Source organism: Malaya genurostris, chromosome 2 (assembly GCF_030247185.1).
Source record: "Malaya genurostris strain Urasoe2022 chromosome 2, Malgen_1.1, whole genome shotgun sequence".
Taxonomy (NCBI): domain Eukaryota; kingdom Metazoa; phylum Arthropoda; class Insecta; order Diptera; family Culicidae; genus Malaya; species Malaya genurostris.
The window spans coordinates 196,641,034-196,659,376 of NC_080571.1; the positions used below are offsets into that span (position 1 = coordinate 196,641,034).

Consider the following 18,343-nt stretch of genomic DNA (forward strand, 5'->3'; position numbering starts at 1 on the left):
AAAACAATAAGCAAAATGTAAAAATAAGATGCTTTCACGGTTATGCTAAACATTCCAATTGTAGTAGTTATCCATACCATATACAGTTCAATATTACTATTCTAGAGCCAAAACCATTCATAGTAAAAGTGAGCTTGCATACTGTTAACATCATCTGATTTTATTGTGTGCTAAAAACCACTATACTCGTATGGTTAAACTAACCTCTCATATGGTAGCTGTTACCAACTTATTTTTCTGAGTGTAGGATGTTGTACGACATTTCAGTAAAAATTATTCCTGCATCTGATACGGCTGGGACAAGATAAAAAGGAGGGCAGTGAGCAAGGTGGATCTATCAAGTGGAGGACGATGTACAAATCATCCACGCCTTGACGAGCAGCTATGGACCAAGTTATATAGAGCCATATGCTTGATACAGCACTGGATACCCTATGACTATTGCTGCTAGGTAAGGTAAGTAAGGGGCTGTCCATAAAAGACATCACGCTTTTTTAACGATTTTTGACTCCCCATCCCCCTTTGTCACAAATTGTCACAGAAGCAAAGACCCCCCCCCCCCCCCCTATGTCACATGTCACGAATTCAAAATGAATAAAATTCATCTCAATATGTATGACAAACCATACAAATATGAGGGAAAAATCGATTTATTACATGCTGTTCTAAGGATAAAAAATATCCCTAAAACTACAAAAACGTCGGAATTATTTTATTAATATCAATTATATAAATTAACAAAAGTATTTGGTTGGAATTGATGAAACATTTAAATTATCTGTTTTATTCCTCGTAGGGGTACACAGATATATTATTGTTTTAGGTAAAGAAATATTACCTTATACCATGTTCACATTAGCGCTTATATTACTTAATATACCGAGATGATTCGCATATCACGTGGAAGTGTTCACAGATGATCGAAATGATATCGTTTTACAATGAAGTTGTCATATTGAATGTTCCCATTAGGAGTAAGATCAATAATATTGCTTTTCTCTCCTACAATTCAATCAATAATTTAAGTCTTGCATTTAATGGTCTCCGAACGCCAGTATTCGTTGAAAATTGGAAATTATAATGATTGTTTATTGTCACTCTCAAAGTGACGATCATAAATAAGTGCGTTCAATGCCATTATCCGTGTTGCTAGTTGCGATTTTTGACAACTCGAGATGATATCGTACATGATACCCCGTATATCATGCCAAAATGGTGATACGCGTTGACATCAAATTGTATGGGATATCAAGTGATATCGCACATGATATCATCGGATATCAAGTATATCCGTATATCACTTGATATCAGCGCTAATGTGAACATACTATTAGTGTATACTATAGCATACAGGACTGAGAAAATAAAGACCAAAACGAGATCACTGCCGGAGAATCTTTTCATGATCAGTCGATCAGTGAATTTTAAATCACTTCGATCAATATCGGTACTGATCTTCCGTCACACAATGGGTAGTGATTTTGAGCTAAAATGATTCTTGATTTATGTAAGTTCAATCATTTGATGATTCGAAAAGCTTTGATGTTGGTGGAGGAAAATCACATATGATCAAGATAAGACATGACATGATCTACGTCTGAAATCGTTGATCTCCCGCCCTTTTTCAAATGGAGTACAATTGAATAAACTGCATCAGAATCAGATAAGAGAAATTCTTATGATGTACTATTATCAATGGTAGAAAATCAAATTACTGAAAAAATTGTCAGTGCATAACTTAAGTTAAACCGTTTGAAGGCATATTTTTCTTTTTTTACTCATATTAGGCAACGTTTTTTAATTTCGTTAATTTACCCGTGCAATTTTGCTGATCATAATAGAAATGATTTCCTGCATCACTCATTTCCGAATTTACAAGAAGAAGCTTTTACATCAACAAATACACGTTTTTCTAAAGAATGTAAACGTTTATGTGGAATTTTTTTCAGGAAATAGGGCAAAGCAGTAATATAATTGGGTATTTTAAAAATGCGCTCATTGAAAATATTGGACGTCACATTCCAAAAACCTCCCCCCCTTCCCCCTATCACAAAAGGTCACGTTTTATGAAACACCCCCCTCCCCCTTATGGACAGCCTCTAACCAATATTATACTAGAATACGACCAAATTTTATGTATTATTCCTTCAATTTCGTTGTTTCGTCAATTAATCCAATTTCAGGAAAGTTTCATATTTATAAAATCAATTGTTTAAAAAAACATACATCTCGTTTCAAGATTTTCAATCAAAAAAGGAAAGAACATCCAATTCTTTTCTTTCAATAATATATTCCAAATAATTGCGTAAAATTCAAATTAATTTTATTAAATGAAAAAAAAAATCTTCGTCTCATTAATCTGTTTATTCTATCACAATGCTTCTTTATTTTTATTTCATCTCTAAATCACCTGCATAGTTTCGCATATATGGTATGATGACAAAAAATCGTATATATATATATATATATATATATATATATATATATATATATATATATATATATATATATATATATATATATATATATATATATATATATATATATATATATATATATATATATATATATATATATATATATATATATATATATATATATATATATATTATATGTGTGTGTGTATTAGTTTTGAGCATTATTAAAATTTGATGGCGACTTTTCGAATTATAAATTTGCAATAAAAGTAAATGTGTGTTATCTATCTGATATACGAAAGTATGAAAGTGAAGCAAATAAATTTGTGAAAAAAAATGTGATTCTTGATTATATCATTCAAACTACATACCTGGTTTCCATTGGCTCAATCAAGGTTTATTTTTGGTGCATAGAAGCATCTATTTTTTGTACCGTTTTCTTAAAGATCTAATGATTTCTGTCACCTATATCTCATTGGTTTGTACTGACAATCTTGAATGAATGTTCATTGTTCCAAAAGTTATAATATTTTGAAAATACTCCAATATTGGTACCATGAAAACCTACATGCATACATTGGTAGTGATTTCCTTTTAAAATAACAGCTTCTCAATTAATCTAATTATCCTAGTAAGAATAAATTATGTTCAACAATTTTTTCAGAAATATCGTAATTCCCTATTATCCGCATTGTAAAAAATCGTGCATTGTGAAAAATTCTGGAAAGACTATTGCATGAAATAGTAGATATGATGAAACTATTCTCCACACATATTCAATTGTGTGAAGCTGACATTAATCTTAATTGACAAATCGATTTCTCTGGAGATGAAATATTGCGAACTCGAGTCCCGTTGCTGAGTTTTTTTCGCAAATTTTCATTCGACTGTTTTATACATCAGTCTTTTCCAGTCTTTTCTTCCATTGGATAATGATAAAAATAAATAAATCTATTAAAAAAATATAAGATGAACATCTAGCTAGGGAACCAAAAAAAAAGGTTCAGTTTAAATTCATATTTATTTGCTCTAGTTGCAAAACTTTAAAATAGTTAACTCTTTGAAATAAATATTATAATTTCTGATTTCGGTATTAATCACAAATTTGACTGTTCAACCCCTTTTCCTTTTTCATAATAAAATTGTTACAGTTTTTTTTTTAATTTATGCAGTTTGCTAAACATAGTAGCAGTTCAAAATTTTAAATGAGAGAAGTAGAACTAAAACAGGCTTATCCCCAGCAAGTCTTGTGGCGTATTCACTTCAAACTGAACCAAACTAATTTCGATTTAACCCGGTTAATTCGTCTAGAATTTGAGTCGGAGTTCAGTGTTATTTCTAAATGGTATCCAACTGGGCAACTACTGCAGTCTAATGTACGGATTTGACAGCAGTTATGGAAAACGAAATTAGTTATTTTTTCAATATTTGAAACACGAATAAAATGCGGTTCGGATTGCCATTTTTTCAAGTAATATAACAGTTATCTGGAATGATGACGGTCCTGAACATGCTCGGATTTAATTTGACTTGAAATTCCATAACTTGACAAATGAGTAATGAAAAAGGTCGTAGCAGGTATTTCCTATGATGGTAGAATATTGTAATTCAAATACATTAAAGATAATTAAAATACATAAAAATGATCCTAGCAGAAACTCTGAAACTTGCCCTAGTTTTTTCTGTTATTTTTTAAATCTGACAATAATCAACGAACTGTCAAAAATACAATAAGACATGCTTCTAGGCAGGGTTTTTCTTCTGACAACGAAGAAAATAATTTCTGATCTGGTAAATTTTTACGATAAATAAAATAAATTCGCAATCATTCAAAATCTAAATCAATATGCAACCAGTTCGCGTTTTAATGTACTCTAATCGGTAAGATGATATTCAAATTTATCAGGAATTGCTCAACGATATGTGACTATTGAACTTCCCTGAACATTATTTTCGAGATTTTATTTCTAAAGTTCTAGACGAATACGCTCAGCAATCTTTCGTACTTTGGCTATGTTAGGAATATCAATTTACGATGCTGTGAATGTTTTGCTGCTTACGACTTATTATTTGACAGCAGGTCATTTATTTCTATTCCTCTATTGCTGAAGAACGAACAAAGAATTCTATTAGACATAGACGTTTTATTTTACAATACTAAATTTTAATTTCAATTTGCCTTCTCCATTGAACTTTTAAAAATTGAGAATGAGTAGTAGTAAAATTGATACAGGATTTTCCAAGTAAACCTTCATTTTAGCTTATTTTTAGTCAACATAAAATAGATTCCATGATATTGCGCTTTTCATGTGAACCATGCATATTTCCAATCATATGAGCCGAATTTTACAAACTAAGCTGTTGAAAAATCAACAAATATCTTAATAAGATTTCAATGATTCATTATTTGTGCCTGCAGTATTACATTATCACACATGGTTCAAATATATAACTAAAAAAAATACCATATAAAAACAAATGAAAATGCTTCGGACTTAAAAACTACAGAAAAGCACAGGTTAAAACGAGAAACAGGACGGATATGGGAAATATGACATAGATGGCCATTCGAGGTTGACATGTCGATATTAAGAAAGTTATGTCATCTTCCTCATGTTCAATGCCATCCCTGGTTGGTACCTCGACTATCACACGCTCGTCTGACCAGAAAGGAATTGGAAATGAGCAATTTGTACTGTTGACACACCCTTTAGACTCCGAGATGTTGGAATACTGAAAGGTTGGTTTGTAGATGTCAAATACGGCATGGATGTCATTCTGTACATAATCGTTGTCACTGTAGAATATATAATAATAATAACCGTCAGAAGCTACCTCGTGTTTCGTCACCATATGAATGCCATTTTCGAGATATTGCACGTCTTTGCATAAATGACTAGGTGGAAAGCTTTGCGCTAATAGTATGTCACCATCGTAACAGGCGAGCAAACTGTTCTCGAAACTGGATACCGAGTCTGATGTGTTATTGGAATTAAATGCGTTGCCCCCATGATTTATTCGGCGATCATAAACAGTATCACGTTTGGTTCTCGTTTCCTTTGCTTCTTCTGGTAAATCTTTCCTCGTGTTCAACACGTGAACTGTGTCTTTACTTATCTTATCACGATGACCGTGTCTACCGTGATGGCGTCTTCTGCGTTGATTTGTCTGAAGCTGATTAGTATCACTCTCCAAGCTACTTATGGTGCTGTCTTTCATTTCGTGCTTAAAACTATAACGCTTGCGACTAGCTTCAGTCTCTTTGGGTTTTATAGAGTTTGGTGTAATTGACGATCGTTGATCAAACGGTGGAAGGGTCTCCGATCGAACAGACGAATTTTCTTCGTTCGAGCTGTCTTTGTTTTCCTCATGAGAACGTATGGTGATTACATCTTTGTTCACTGCTGAAAGTCCAATATTGTCCGGGTGCCTTGAAAGTTTCAATTCCCCTAATAGGTGGACATTTTCTTCTGCAGTTATGTCTTCGTCTGTAAGATCTTCTCCTCCTGAAAAAAGAAAGAAGTCATAAAGTGAACTTCATATAAAAATTAAAAAAAGTTAGAGCGGTGTTGTCCATTGTTGAGAAATTATTTTTTTTATATCATTTATTTATACCCGGCTTTAACCTAGTTGTGGTCGTTCACCGGGTAGTTGTTGAGAAAAATTGTTTGTAGTTAAAAATCAAACACACATACAAACACGCTTAAACTTCTATGATCCGTTTGCTCACCATGATTGCCAACATCCGGAGGAATATATTTATTGGAATTATTATCATTGTAGGGTCCTGATGAGTCTACTATTTCGGCAGCCGATTCGAACGTTACCAGCACTTGGCCGTGATCGTTATTATAGTGTGTACCAACTTTGTTTTTGTTGTGATCCAGTAATCCGCACGTTCTTAAATTACGTTCTCCTTTCACTACAAGTATTCGCGATCCATCATAACGCGAACAAACTTTCAGAGCAACCGTAGCTCCTTTAAGCAAATAGAATCCCCAATACTCCAAAGTATCGTCTGGTAGTGACATAGACTTTTTTAGACGGATGTGTTTACGATTTTGGGAAATCTCTGGTTTCTGTTTGAGCTGGAAAGCATTGAAGCTTGTGTTCATCTGTAATATGTGTCGCTGACAGAAAACTGAAGAAATTCCATCTCTTATTTCGATTATATCTGACTCTGCAATCGGATACACTACATCGGCGAAGACAGTATGTCGGAGATACAATGGTAATATTATAAGGGATGCTGGTAAAACTGCTGTTAGAATGCAAAATGCCACGACACGTTTGACACCATGCATACTTTTGGATTCTGTAATGAAATGAAACTTGAGCTATAGTCGTCGATTTAAACGCACATACATCAATTCAAATGGAACCCACAATAACAAGTTAATTTAAATAATTTGAAATTTAATATTGTCTTATAATCTGACGCATGTCATCACAAATACACATCCAGATTAACCAGTTAGTTCAGTTTTATCATTACAATTGTTATTTTAAGAAACCTTCGTTGTGTGAAACTTGATTGGTTCAAATTCCTTTGAACAACGAACCACGTAGTGAACAAAATGATATGCGGTTGCGCAACAATCGCTTTGAACTAGAAAAAAAAACAATCTTACTTCGGATTAAAACAACCTAAAACACTTTGCACGGAGCTACAACCTAAGCATTCTATATCAATTTGAAAAAATATTTTTGATTGAAATGATCGCTGAATTGAAGTTACAATCTTACCTTCAAGTAATACCTATTTTTTGAATAAAGATTCACGTGTAACCACGACGGTATCAACGACGTTGAAATAATTATTGACGACTGCCTTATCATATTTTCTGTTCACAGACGGGATTTTTTCAGGCTCACTAGTTACAAGTGGACAGTGTGTGCATTACGACCAAACCTTGATGAAAACGTCCGACTTTGATCTGATCATTCATCTCGTCTTTATTTTGCAACTAGGTATAACGAATCATCCCCTCTCGTAATTTTGAACAAAATGATTAAATGACGAACGGTATGAAAACAAAAATAATAAAAATTTAATGTATAAGAAAACTATAAACAATCGTCATCCTTGTCAGTTTGAGCAAAAGTTTAATGTTTTATTTTTGCTTCTGGAGGTCTGGCAGGTTAAGAACATAGTGGATTTATCCCTTGTTGTCGTCAGTTTATAACTCAGAGAAAAATTATTATGAATAAATTCTGAATAATTCTAACGATATTTTTTGTTAATATAGTGACAATAACAAATCTGGTTTAATTCAACAAATATTTTTTATAGGCAACCAACATTTGTTTGAAACAATTAAGCTCCATGATTCGTTTTAGTCTTGTTAAGACGTAGATTCCGTACACGGAACCGCAAATCAACCTAATTTTAAGTACATTCCACCCAATTTGGGGGTTTCGTTCAATAAACTAATTTTAGGTAAAGTGGCTCTAGGTAGTTTTCGTAAGACACGTGCAAAAAAATACTTAAAGATGAGTTATATTTACTCTACAGTTGAGTCGTATTGACTCAATTTCAAGTTAATACTTTATTGAACGAAACTCTCGCTGTTGGGTGGTTTTGCTCTGTATATTTTGACAACAATTGAAGGAGCGAATGAAAGGAAGTACTCAAAATTAAGTAAAAAGAAGTCAAATAATAGGTAGTTTTTATTTTCCGTGTAGATTTTCCCGGATAGAAGCTAGCTACGGGTTCGAGTCCCGTCTCTGCGGTAGTCGTTTTGGGAATTCCATTACATAGTATTCGCATGTCATTTTTCCAATCTGTGTTCCTCGTTTGTCATTTTTCCAATCTGTTTTCCTCGCATGTCATTTTTCCAATCTGTTTTCTCGTTGAGTTCTAGTTTATGGAAACTACGATTCTAGGTTCAATCAACAAAATCTTGGCTTGTGACATCCACTTTACGAGTTCAAACAAACTATTGTTACAGAAAACAGATATACAGGCTCGCATATGAACTGTGTGTACAATTTGCTCAAGCACGTGGCGTATACTTGCAGATGTCACCACAATCGACACTATTTTAGGTGCAGTATTCGCATCATTACACAAATATGTTTTATTCCGATCGATTCACGTGTTATTCAAACGACATCAAAATAAAGTTGGCTTTTACTCTTTGGAAAAGCGCGTGAGAAGTGTTCAAATGGCGGCAATTGGAATATTTCTATAACACGTAGGAGAATCTTGTTATCGTTCTGGAACGTAGTGGAACGTTTCAAAAGCTCGCGGCGAACATTCGGGCCTGGCTGGCGCCGGTACTGATTAATGAATTCTGGGGTTCCCAAAAGATGTACATTCAAGGATGATTTGCCAGTCCCAGGTCTGACCATCTAGAAATTCTCTGTACAATTTCAGTTAATCGCGATCAGCAACGGAGTAGCAACCAGGAGTGGTCGCTCAAGCTGGATATTTTGGAACGAAAATGATCAGTATATGCCATAAAAGGATATTGTAAGTCGTTTAAATATTCAATATGGTCGACTGCGACTGATATGAACAATATTACATTTTTTTATGTAATGGATTTTTTCAGTATCAAGAACAAATTTTCTTATGTGTAATTTACTCGAAGGAGTTACAAATTGGTAATTACAGAAACAGATTTCATCCTCTACTTACAATACTACAGCCACTTCTGAGAAACTACACTCAAAATAATAATCATATTATAGTTACGTGAAAAGTTATGTGAATATTTTCCACCCTACTTTTCACGTAGGTTTTAATGGACTGGCATTTAAAAGCTGTTTAATGCATAATCCAGTAAAAGTTACGTGTTTCATAAATAAAATGTAATGTACTGTTCATATCACATTTATCTATCAGTTCATATAAAATTTAGATACCAGAAAATTACTATTTTATATATTGGTTGAAGTCAAAAGGGGGATTTCAGATTTTGATATAAATCTATGAAATGAAAAATGCCATGAAATATAAAACATTTATTTCAGAAAATTGTCATATAATTCCAATGGCTTAAAAAGCAACTAATAACGTCGTGGTATCTTATATCGACAAGCCTCCAGAAATCGTTTTTGTTGTCACTGCCATCCAGCCGAAGTCGAGATCCAAGAACTCCCACAACACTACCGATGCAGGTTGAAGTCGCATTACATGGTTCCAGTGTCTCTAGCTTCATACCGACGGCCTGTTTAAGCATTCGGCAGGAGCGGGTAAACTTCCGGACTCACGCAGGCACTCGGTCCAGTTGAACACATGGAAACTTTGATACTGGAATGGTCCGGTCGATGGAGTAAAAAATTGTAATTAAATAACTTTTCTCACAAATATTTACACTACTTACACTTCGAGGGCCACTGCTCGCCATTTTCAAAATCGAGTTTTTCACACTGGAAATTCACGTAGATTGTTTGACGTTTGGTCAATTTACGTAAACCTTATGTGATGACTGTATTCATTTTAGGGGATGTTCGTATAACATTCATTTTCGTCACGTAAAATATTCAATTTGACATTTGAAACCATTATACGTGATTTTTCAAGTGAATCGAACGCGAATTTTTATTTGAGTGTAGAAGTATCTGTGATTTTTAGGAAGTATTGTTTCACGCATAATTTGATAATTTTCATCTTAGACAACCAATCCACATTCGACATTCCACCTCACCTCTGTAACGAGAACACTCAACAACCTGTTTTGCAAGAATTGAAGAAATTAACATTATTAAGTTTGAAAAATGAGTTAAAACATCAAAAACCATAACGATGTCTGAAATAGACTGAAAAGTACCTTTAATTGTCACTACCAACAGGATCTGCATTTAGATAGAACTGAGATGGCTCTTAACGTGTATATTCAGTAAACTCGTCCGAATTTTGACTAGGAATTAATTATAATTTCCAAATGGATTCCAAAGAAGATGAAACATTCCATTTCGGGCGGAATCAATTGGTGTATTTGGAACACACAATAAAATTCGGCTCTAATTCCGGACAAATTAACTGAGCAGCGCTCCCATGACGACTGACTACTTCCACTGGCCTTTTGATGTATGCCTTGCTGCGGCACAATTGTTTCGCTTCGATAAGTGTTGCTCAGACAATGATGAAAAAAAGCAATATCTGTTTATTAATCTTAATCTTAATATGTAATACACAAATTACATTAACGTTTTACAGTATAAGTGTTTTGACCCTTTGGCCTTTCATCTTTGTTGTTCATACGATTCGTTATTAATAATAGGTGTTTTATTCACTCTTGGAGTGGAGTGAGTAGGATTCAAAATCCGGGTTTTATTGGAAGTCGACATGGTATGTTTATGATAAATTTTCCTATCATACATCTGATGGTTTTTGTTTTTCAAGAAATATAATAATAATAATAACAATCATAAAATATTATTGTTATTATTATTGCTGGTTTTCTAATTCTCTAATACTAGTTGTGAAGAGCAAGTGATAATATTACGGATAGCGGAGTTAAAGTTCTTGATATATTCCCATATTTTTCTATCTTGTTTATTAGTTTGAGCCCAAGCAAAATAATCAATATTTCGAATGATTAATTTTATTATTTCAAAATTCTTTATGAAATTTGACCATTTGTTCAAATTTAATAGTATTATTTTCGTAATAACAATATTTTCATGATTATTATTATTATTATTATTATTATTGTTATTATCATTATTATTACTATCATAATTAATAATAATATTATTAAAACTACTCTTGCATAACCAAGATCGTCAATACTTTTCAGGCCATTGCAATTGTCTCTTACTTTCAAATCAATAAAAAAAAATTGTACCTAATTTATATTGACAAATTAAAAAGGAATTGTTTCAAGTTAAGAATATACAGTTTTAGAATGCTACACACTTAGAAAAAATTACATCTTTGTAGATGCACATAAAAGGAGTGTCGCCATTCACTTACATTTACAATTCAAAGCATGTAAAGATAAGTCATTTCATTAACTTCACAGCTCAGCTAGCAGAAGCGTACATAGCTGTTCAATGTAACTAATCCGTACTTTGATGTAGGTGCATAGTTTCAAACTCTAGCAGTGAAAAAGAAGAAAGCTTGCACAAGTCACACAATCGACCAATTAACCGATATTCGGAAGTGTGAAGGAAGCATGCAAGTTTTTTCGTATTTACGACATCCAGTTATGTCTCTGACATTACCCACCCGCATTTTTCTTCAGAACTTCAGATGGTGACTTTTTCGGATAGTTACGAGTCTTGGGCACTTGCTCGAAGAATAGTGACCATTGAATCGGTCAAATGGGCAGTTTAGAGTTTTGCTCTGTACAAGTCTCCTGGAAAGGATGGATTTTCCCAGTGTTACTGCAGAAAGGGCACAAACATTTCAAACATGTTTAAAGAAAATTCTTACTTTAAGTCTTGCGACAGGATGTATTCCGAGAGTTTGGCAGGAAATAATTGTCAAATTTATTCCGGAAGGCAGTCGCGATACTTGTGAGGAAGCGAAGTGTTTCAGGCAATCAGCATCCGTTACATGAAATGCAACAAGCGTGGTAAGTCCAACCCTGTTACGTGATGTTGTGTACAAAATTGAAAGAGCTTTCTCACAAAAGCAAACTTGCTTGGGAGTTATCCTAGATATTGAAGATGCCTTCGATAACGTGACTTTCAATTCAATTCTTTAAGCAGCCCGTGGTCATGGCATATCTTCAAGCAAATACAAATAAGTTGTGTTTGCTTCAAGTATCACATATTGAACACATGTAGTGCAATCGACTTCTTTGCTCATCGCTACGGCAAGCAGAGACTAGGAAGCTGAGTATCTGTGAGTGTTTTCAAGGTGGTATACTATCCCCACTTTTATGGCACCTAGTCGCTGATGGTTTGTTAAGGAAGCTTAATGACCTCGGATTCCCGACTTACGGTTTTGCCGACGATTATCACATATTGATGATCGGTATAATCACAGACTAACAGACATGACAGTATGAGTAAATTCTTATAAAAAATTTTTTTCTTTATGCACTAGCTCCACCTATATTGTACTGCGCGAACTATTTACTATTTGTACATCCCTTGTGTTATGTAAAAGTTTTTTTTACTAGTTGGTTTCCCCTCGTTTGTCAACACCGATCAGCTGCTTGCAGGGATGCCTGATTTCATCAAAATATTTGAAAATGACAATTCACAATAAATTATTGGATTACGTTGATAATATATTTAACTTTTTCGCGATGTTGGAAGGTAACCATTTATTTGACTCAACGTTGTTCATCTAGACTATTTTTTATTGTGAAATTAAGTGGCGGCAGACCAGAAGCAAGTAAATATTGTAACAAAACGGGTTCGATTTTGTCTTGCGTTGGAGGATGAGAAGTAGGCACAATTATGTATATAGTTTTGGCAATATGTATTAAATCTGTATCCTGCATGAAATTCGCATGAAAAATCAATACATTATAGGTAGTTCTGTATGAATGGTAACTCTGTTGGTAAATGAAAAAAATAAACACAGTCTAGATGACAGACAGGATGTTTTTGATAGGGTAACGTGGCGCCATCATGACACATGTGAGTACTGTCCCAAATAAAGGAATATTCGAAATGACCGTTAAAATGATTGAAGAATCTAATTTGAGTGTCCTGTCTGTTAGTCTGTGGTATAATCATCAACACTCTCTTTGATTTTATGCATCAGGCCTTGCGATCTGTTGAGTAATGGTGTTTGTCAAGTTGGATTATCTGTAAATCCAGGTAAAACGTCAGAGATGAATTTTTCGAAATGCCGAGTGTCATATCACAGACTAACAGACATGACAGTATGAGAAAATTCTTATAAAAATAATTTTTCGTGATGCACTAGTTCCACCTATATTGTACTGCGCGAACTATTTACTATCTGTACACCCCTTGTGTTATGTAAAAGTTTTTTTACTAGTTGGTTTCCCCTCGTTTGTCAACACCGATCAGCTGCTTGCAGGGATACCTGATTTCATCAAAATATTTGAAAATGACAATTCACAATAAATTATTGGATTACGTTGATAATATATTTAACTTTTTCGCGATGTTGGAAGGTAACCATTTATTTGACTCAACGTTGTTCATCTAGACTATTTTTTATTGTGTTGGTAGTTTTCACCCGAAATTAAGTGGCGGCAGACCAGAAGCAAGTAAATATTGTAACAAAACGGGTTCGATTTTGTATTGCGTTGAAGGATGAGAAGTAGGCACAATTATGTACATAGTTTTGGCAATACGTATTAAATCTGTATCCTGCATGAAATTTGCATGGATGTATACAAATCAATACATTACAGGTAATTCTGTATGAATAGCAACTCTGTTGGTAAATGAAAAAAACAAACACAGTCTAGATGACAGACAGGATGTTTTTGATAGGGTAACGTGGCGCCATTATGATATATGCGAGTACTGTCCCAACTAAAGGAATATTCGAAATGACCGTTAAAATGATTAAAGAATCTAATTTGAGTGTCCTGTCTGTTAGTCTGTGGTCATATATCAATCGATTCATCTCGACGAACTGAAATAATGCCCTTGTATGTATATGGGCGCGTGTGTGTGTCAATATGTGTGTTGTTAACAAAGAGGTCGAGATTTCAGAGATAACTGTCCCGATTTTGATCAAACTAGTCGCAATTGAAAGGACTTGTCGTCAACCAGAATGAATTTCTGAACCGATATAATAAATATGCATTCACTATCCGAGCTGTTTTACTGTATAGGTTATAACGAAATTCCCTTGAATAAATGGTTCAATTTTATGTCAAGAACTATGGATAAAAGTTGTTCCGGAAAAATCAAAAGCTTATAATAATGCGTACCTCTATTCACATATGCCGCTTCGGGGCGGAGTTGTTGCTCGCGAAACCGTTTATGAGCACGCAGCATAATATCGATTGTTTAAAATAACAAAACGATCAGTAAGGTATCAGAATAAATTATGTCATACGCTTTCAAATAATTTGAATCCTTGGTTAATTTTTCAACTTTCATAATAAAAGTCCTTTCGAATTCTTCAGCGTTATAAAATGTTAATTTGCTTTGCTCGGTTGGTTTGATTCGATTGATACTTTTTTGTTCACTCTTCGCGGGACTATGATAATCACGAAAACTCAGGAACATTGTTATTAACTCCGCAGAGCAAAGCGAAACAATCAATATAGCATATTTCATGCACATAAGTTATTAAGCGTACAGGTTGGAAATAACGATAGATTTAAGATTCATAATATTACTCAGGAATGTAAGAAAAAGTCCTATTTTTGAATCAACGAATTTATGTAAAATAGTGTGATACTCACTGTTTAGTCTTTGAAGTGAACTGTACTTGTAGGTATGATAATAGGCAACATGGTCCACGTTGACTGAATTCTTAGATTTTTCGATTTTCATCATGTTGCTAATAACGGATATCACACTATAGAACTATTGTATCACTATAAATAATTCACGACTTTAAACTTCAAATTAATAACAACACTGCGTTAGATAGCTTATTCGACTAGCAGATATATTATTTCACTGTTGAATTTAAAAATATAAGTAAGCGAAACACAGTTACACAGATAAACCGAAATGCACTGGATGTGTTATACTTTGAAATACACAAATATTAACTGTTTAAACACAAAATAGGAAGGGTGCATCTTGTGAAATGATTTTCTAGACCGTGCAAATCATTCTAGTGATAGTGATAAGGATGTGCAGATACTGCACTGAAGTGATTGTATGAAACTTTGAGACTATAAATGAATCTTCGGTGTTGCACCTTCAAAGTATAAACTAGCTCTGAAATGGTCGAATCAGAGAACGGTATTTCCATTTAAGATCATGCATCATACTTCAAACAGTTACTACATTTGTCTTTGATAGAAACGAAATTTTATTGTGATATGGTTATACACATCAAATAGCGATTAGGCTAAACACACACGTTTCTCGAAGCTGCGAGGCTGATAATGGTTTTACAACAACCATTCCCGTAATCACAAACATGCGGCTCTGCGATGAAAGAACGAGTTCCGACCACTCAGTTTTCTGCCGATAATCGAGAACAGTCGGATTCGTGAATCAATCACACGTCACACAAAGACTGTTTTGAAGATTTTCGTTCTACAAAGCTTATTGAGTGACAAATAGATAATTATCTGCCATCAACTACCAAACTTTAAGTTGGAAAAATGTCGTTTGCGTCAACTACGAAATTAATGATAAGCATATACGTAATTACAATGAAATAGTTTTTGCCTTTCTCATATAGAAAAGGATTTTCAACAAGTCATGTCACAAAATTATTCGCAAGCTTAGATTTGATCCGACTTCCGGGTACGAAATTAATTGATGAAGAGTGGTAAAAATTTTTATTTCGTGTTTTATAAGAGACTATGTAAAAGAAGCATTTTTTACCTTACCTACTTGTTCGGAATTGTGAGTTATCTATCTAACTTCCGATTCCCGAATTAAAAGGTCATCATTGTTTAAAATGGTGTTTGAAATTGATGGAGGTTATCGGTGCGTTGGACATTAGTGACATGAGATAAAGAAAGAGCGAAATTCAGTCGGACCGCACGGATATTTTTTAAACATTTGTTTGAAAATCAACAGAAAAAGTATAACGACTAGAAATAACAAAATTAATTAATTTGAATAGTTGCACTATTTATGTACCATTTAATTCCACTATTTCACTGTCACGTTATTACACCTTCACAAAGTCACTAAACTTTAATGAAGCATAACAAACGCTACAATACAGATACGCGTATTTCGGAATGTTATTTACATCCTTCTTCAGTGTATCGGTTTTATAAGTTTTAAACAAACTGCAACTATTGAATATATTCCGCTAACAGCTCCAGGTAAAAATAGTGAATTAATTTGAAATAAAACCATAATTCTCGTTTCTAATCGTCAACAGTTCATTGGTGTTCAGTTCCAGTTTTCCTCAACTCATTCAACAAACCCTTTCCCCCGCTCACGTGCAAATTGGTTTTGCTTGCCGGGCGAGAGAAGTTAACATTAGGTTTTTTAGCGTCACTGTTAACCTCACTCGGATGAACACATTTTGACAGTTCAGCAGTACTGTTTGTAAACAGAAATTTCTTTTGTTTGTTTATTGACAAATTGGATCAGACCATTTACGGTCCGTATCGCCTAAATAAAGTTTTAAAACATTTGTTCACGATTGAATACGGTTCGTTTTTGATATTTATTAAATAAAAGTGACTAGTTGCAAAGTGTAAAAATGATTGTTTTAGATGTGCTCTTCGATTTTTGTTTAAGCTTGTTTGTAAACAGTACCGCTGAACTGTCAAGGATGAATACTTGTTCATTTGTGTCGTCATGATAAAAAACCTAATAGTCCAATCCACGACGTAAAATATATGTCGTTTGATTATCGAAAAATTAATCGACGATGCAATGCCAAAAATCAACAGAAGATATGTTAAAGAAGATTGCTAACGATTTATGTGGAATTTCCCTCTGTGTTTTGGAGCCTTGGATGGAAAGCATGTGACAATTCAAGTACCTGCCAATAGTGTCTTTGAATCAACACATGCTTTGACCGTGCTTCGGACGTGTGTCGATACAGACACGGGTACGACATGGTCTAGTGAGAATATTCACATGGAGCTGCATTAAACAAATTTGAAGCGTAACCCGGACAGGATCCGGTCCAGTCCCGTTTCGGATACGTCACGGCCTAGTGTGAATAGCGCTTAAAACGAAAATTCGTTACAAATCACCGTTGCGAACGAATTTGTACGCATGAATTACCATTGCATGCAAGCTGTGTTAAGGAAGAGAGGTGATTAATTATTTGAAATGGCTTAAAAAAAAGTTTTTTTGTATTACTTCAATCGATAGATATACTTACTGAGAACATGATTGCCAAATCTCAAAACCGAACTTCCAATACTTTCGGAACAGACTTGGACTCAATTGAAAATATTTATTATCTCATTGATTGCTATTGTGTTTTATCTGTATTCAATATTTGAAACTGGTATATAAACAATGACGCAAAAAACTCATACTATACCAAACTACCTTCAAAATTCTTTGCAAGTCAGTTTACAGATTCACCTTAGTGGTTGCAGTTCCGGAAGTGAAGTTCCGGCAATATTCATCTTAGAAGGCAGCCATCTCCATTAGCGCCGTATTTCTTCAACTCGATCGGTCACAAACTTGGGATAGCGGCGGTGGTCGGACTGGATCCACGCAAAAACGGTGGATGAATCACACCAGGGAAATCTCTGTTTGATCGAATACGACTGTGAGCTTCGCACGAACTCCAACAGTCGGATGCCTAATACTGCGTCTTTTAGTTCCAGCTTCGGAATAGAGAGCGTTTTAAGAGGAGCGATCTTCGTCTTAGCGACTACTAAAGAAATTTGAATATCGCTTCCGATCTGTAGGCGGAAATACGCTTTGTACGAACATGCGACCTCACTGGCGTTGACGTAAAGCTGAAATGAACTTGTATCGTCCGTCGGTGGTGATCTAAAATAACAACATAGAATACGCAGTGTGTTGAAAGATGGAAAAAAATTCGTGCATCGTCACTAACGTTCGCAGAGATCCTCATTAATTGGATAATCCCAGGCCAACCCAGCCGCCCAGCAGTAGTGAATTAAGACCATGGACAAGAAACATCGCTAACAGCCCTAAAGGGTCAAACAGACTCATAACTAAATTTAACACTTCGCGTTTTGTTGGAATATAACAATCGGCAAGAATTGACTGCAATTCACTTCGAGGAACGAACGTGTACATGAACATGTCTTCTGACGGAATTCATCTCATACCAAGAAAAGATTCTGTTGTGCTTTCGCGCTCCAGAAGTAGATCTTTGTTTGCACTAGCCGAGATTTTACCGATCCCTTGCAATACTTCAACCTTGTTGGACAGAAAATTCCTCA

General features: G+C 34.4%; 3 protein-coding genes across 5 annotated transcripts in view; 2 read left to right on the forward strand and 1 right to left on the reverse strand.

The window, feature by feature from the left end:
- LOC131433168 (protein SDA1 homolog) overlaps positions 1 to 18,343 on the forward strand; it is a 144,404-nt gene that overhangs the window by 101,348 nt on the left and 24,713 nt on the right. The window lies entirely within an intron of this gene.
- Positions 1 to 18,343, forward strand: part of LOC131433169 (zinc finger protein 728-like) — an 87,717-nt gene that overhangs the window by 2,594 nt on the left and 66,780 nt on the right. The window lies entirely within an intron of this gene.
- LOC131433171 (uncharacterized) lies at positions 3,914 to 15,200 on the reverse strand. 2 transcript variants are annotated; one of them, XM_058600047.1, is made up of 3 exons: positions 14,723 to 15,200; positions 6,148 to 6,732; positions 3,914 to 5,923 (listed from the first exon to the last, which is right to left on the reverse strand). In XM_058600047.1, the coding sequence occupies exons 1-3, from the start codon at positions 14,814 to 14,816 to the stop codon at positions 4,920 to 4,922; spliced, it is 1,683 nt and encodes a 560-aa protein (XP_058456030.1). In that variant the 5' UTR covers positions 14,817 to 15,200; the 3' UTR covers positions 3,914 to 4,919. The 2 variants fall into 2 exon arrangements, with proteins under 2 accessions (XP_058456030.1, XP_058456031.1); XM_058600048.1 differs by lacking the exon at positions 14,723 to 15,200 and adding an exon at positions 7,164 to 7,518.

Bases quoted from the DNA above. Each gene is read 5' to 3' on its own strand.
- LOC131433171 (XM_058600047.1), bottom strand. From the start codon at position 14,816: ATGATGAAAATCGAAAAATCTAAGAATTCAGTCAACGTGGACCATGTT. The intron at 6,733-14,722 runs GTGAGTATCACA...ATTTCATTACAG, and splicing joins TTCACTTCAAAGACTAAACA to AATCCAAAAGTATGCATGGT. The intron at 5,924-6,147 runs GTGAGCAAACGG...TTCTTTTTTCAG, and splicing joins TCCGGATGTTGGCAATCATG to GAGGAGAAGATCTTACAGAC.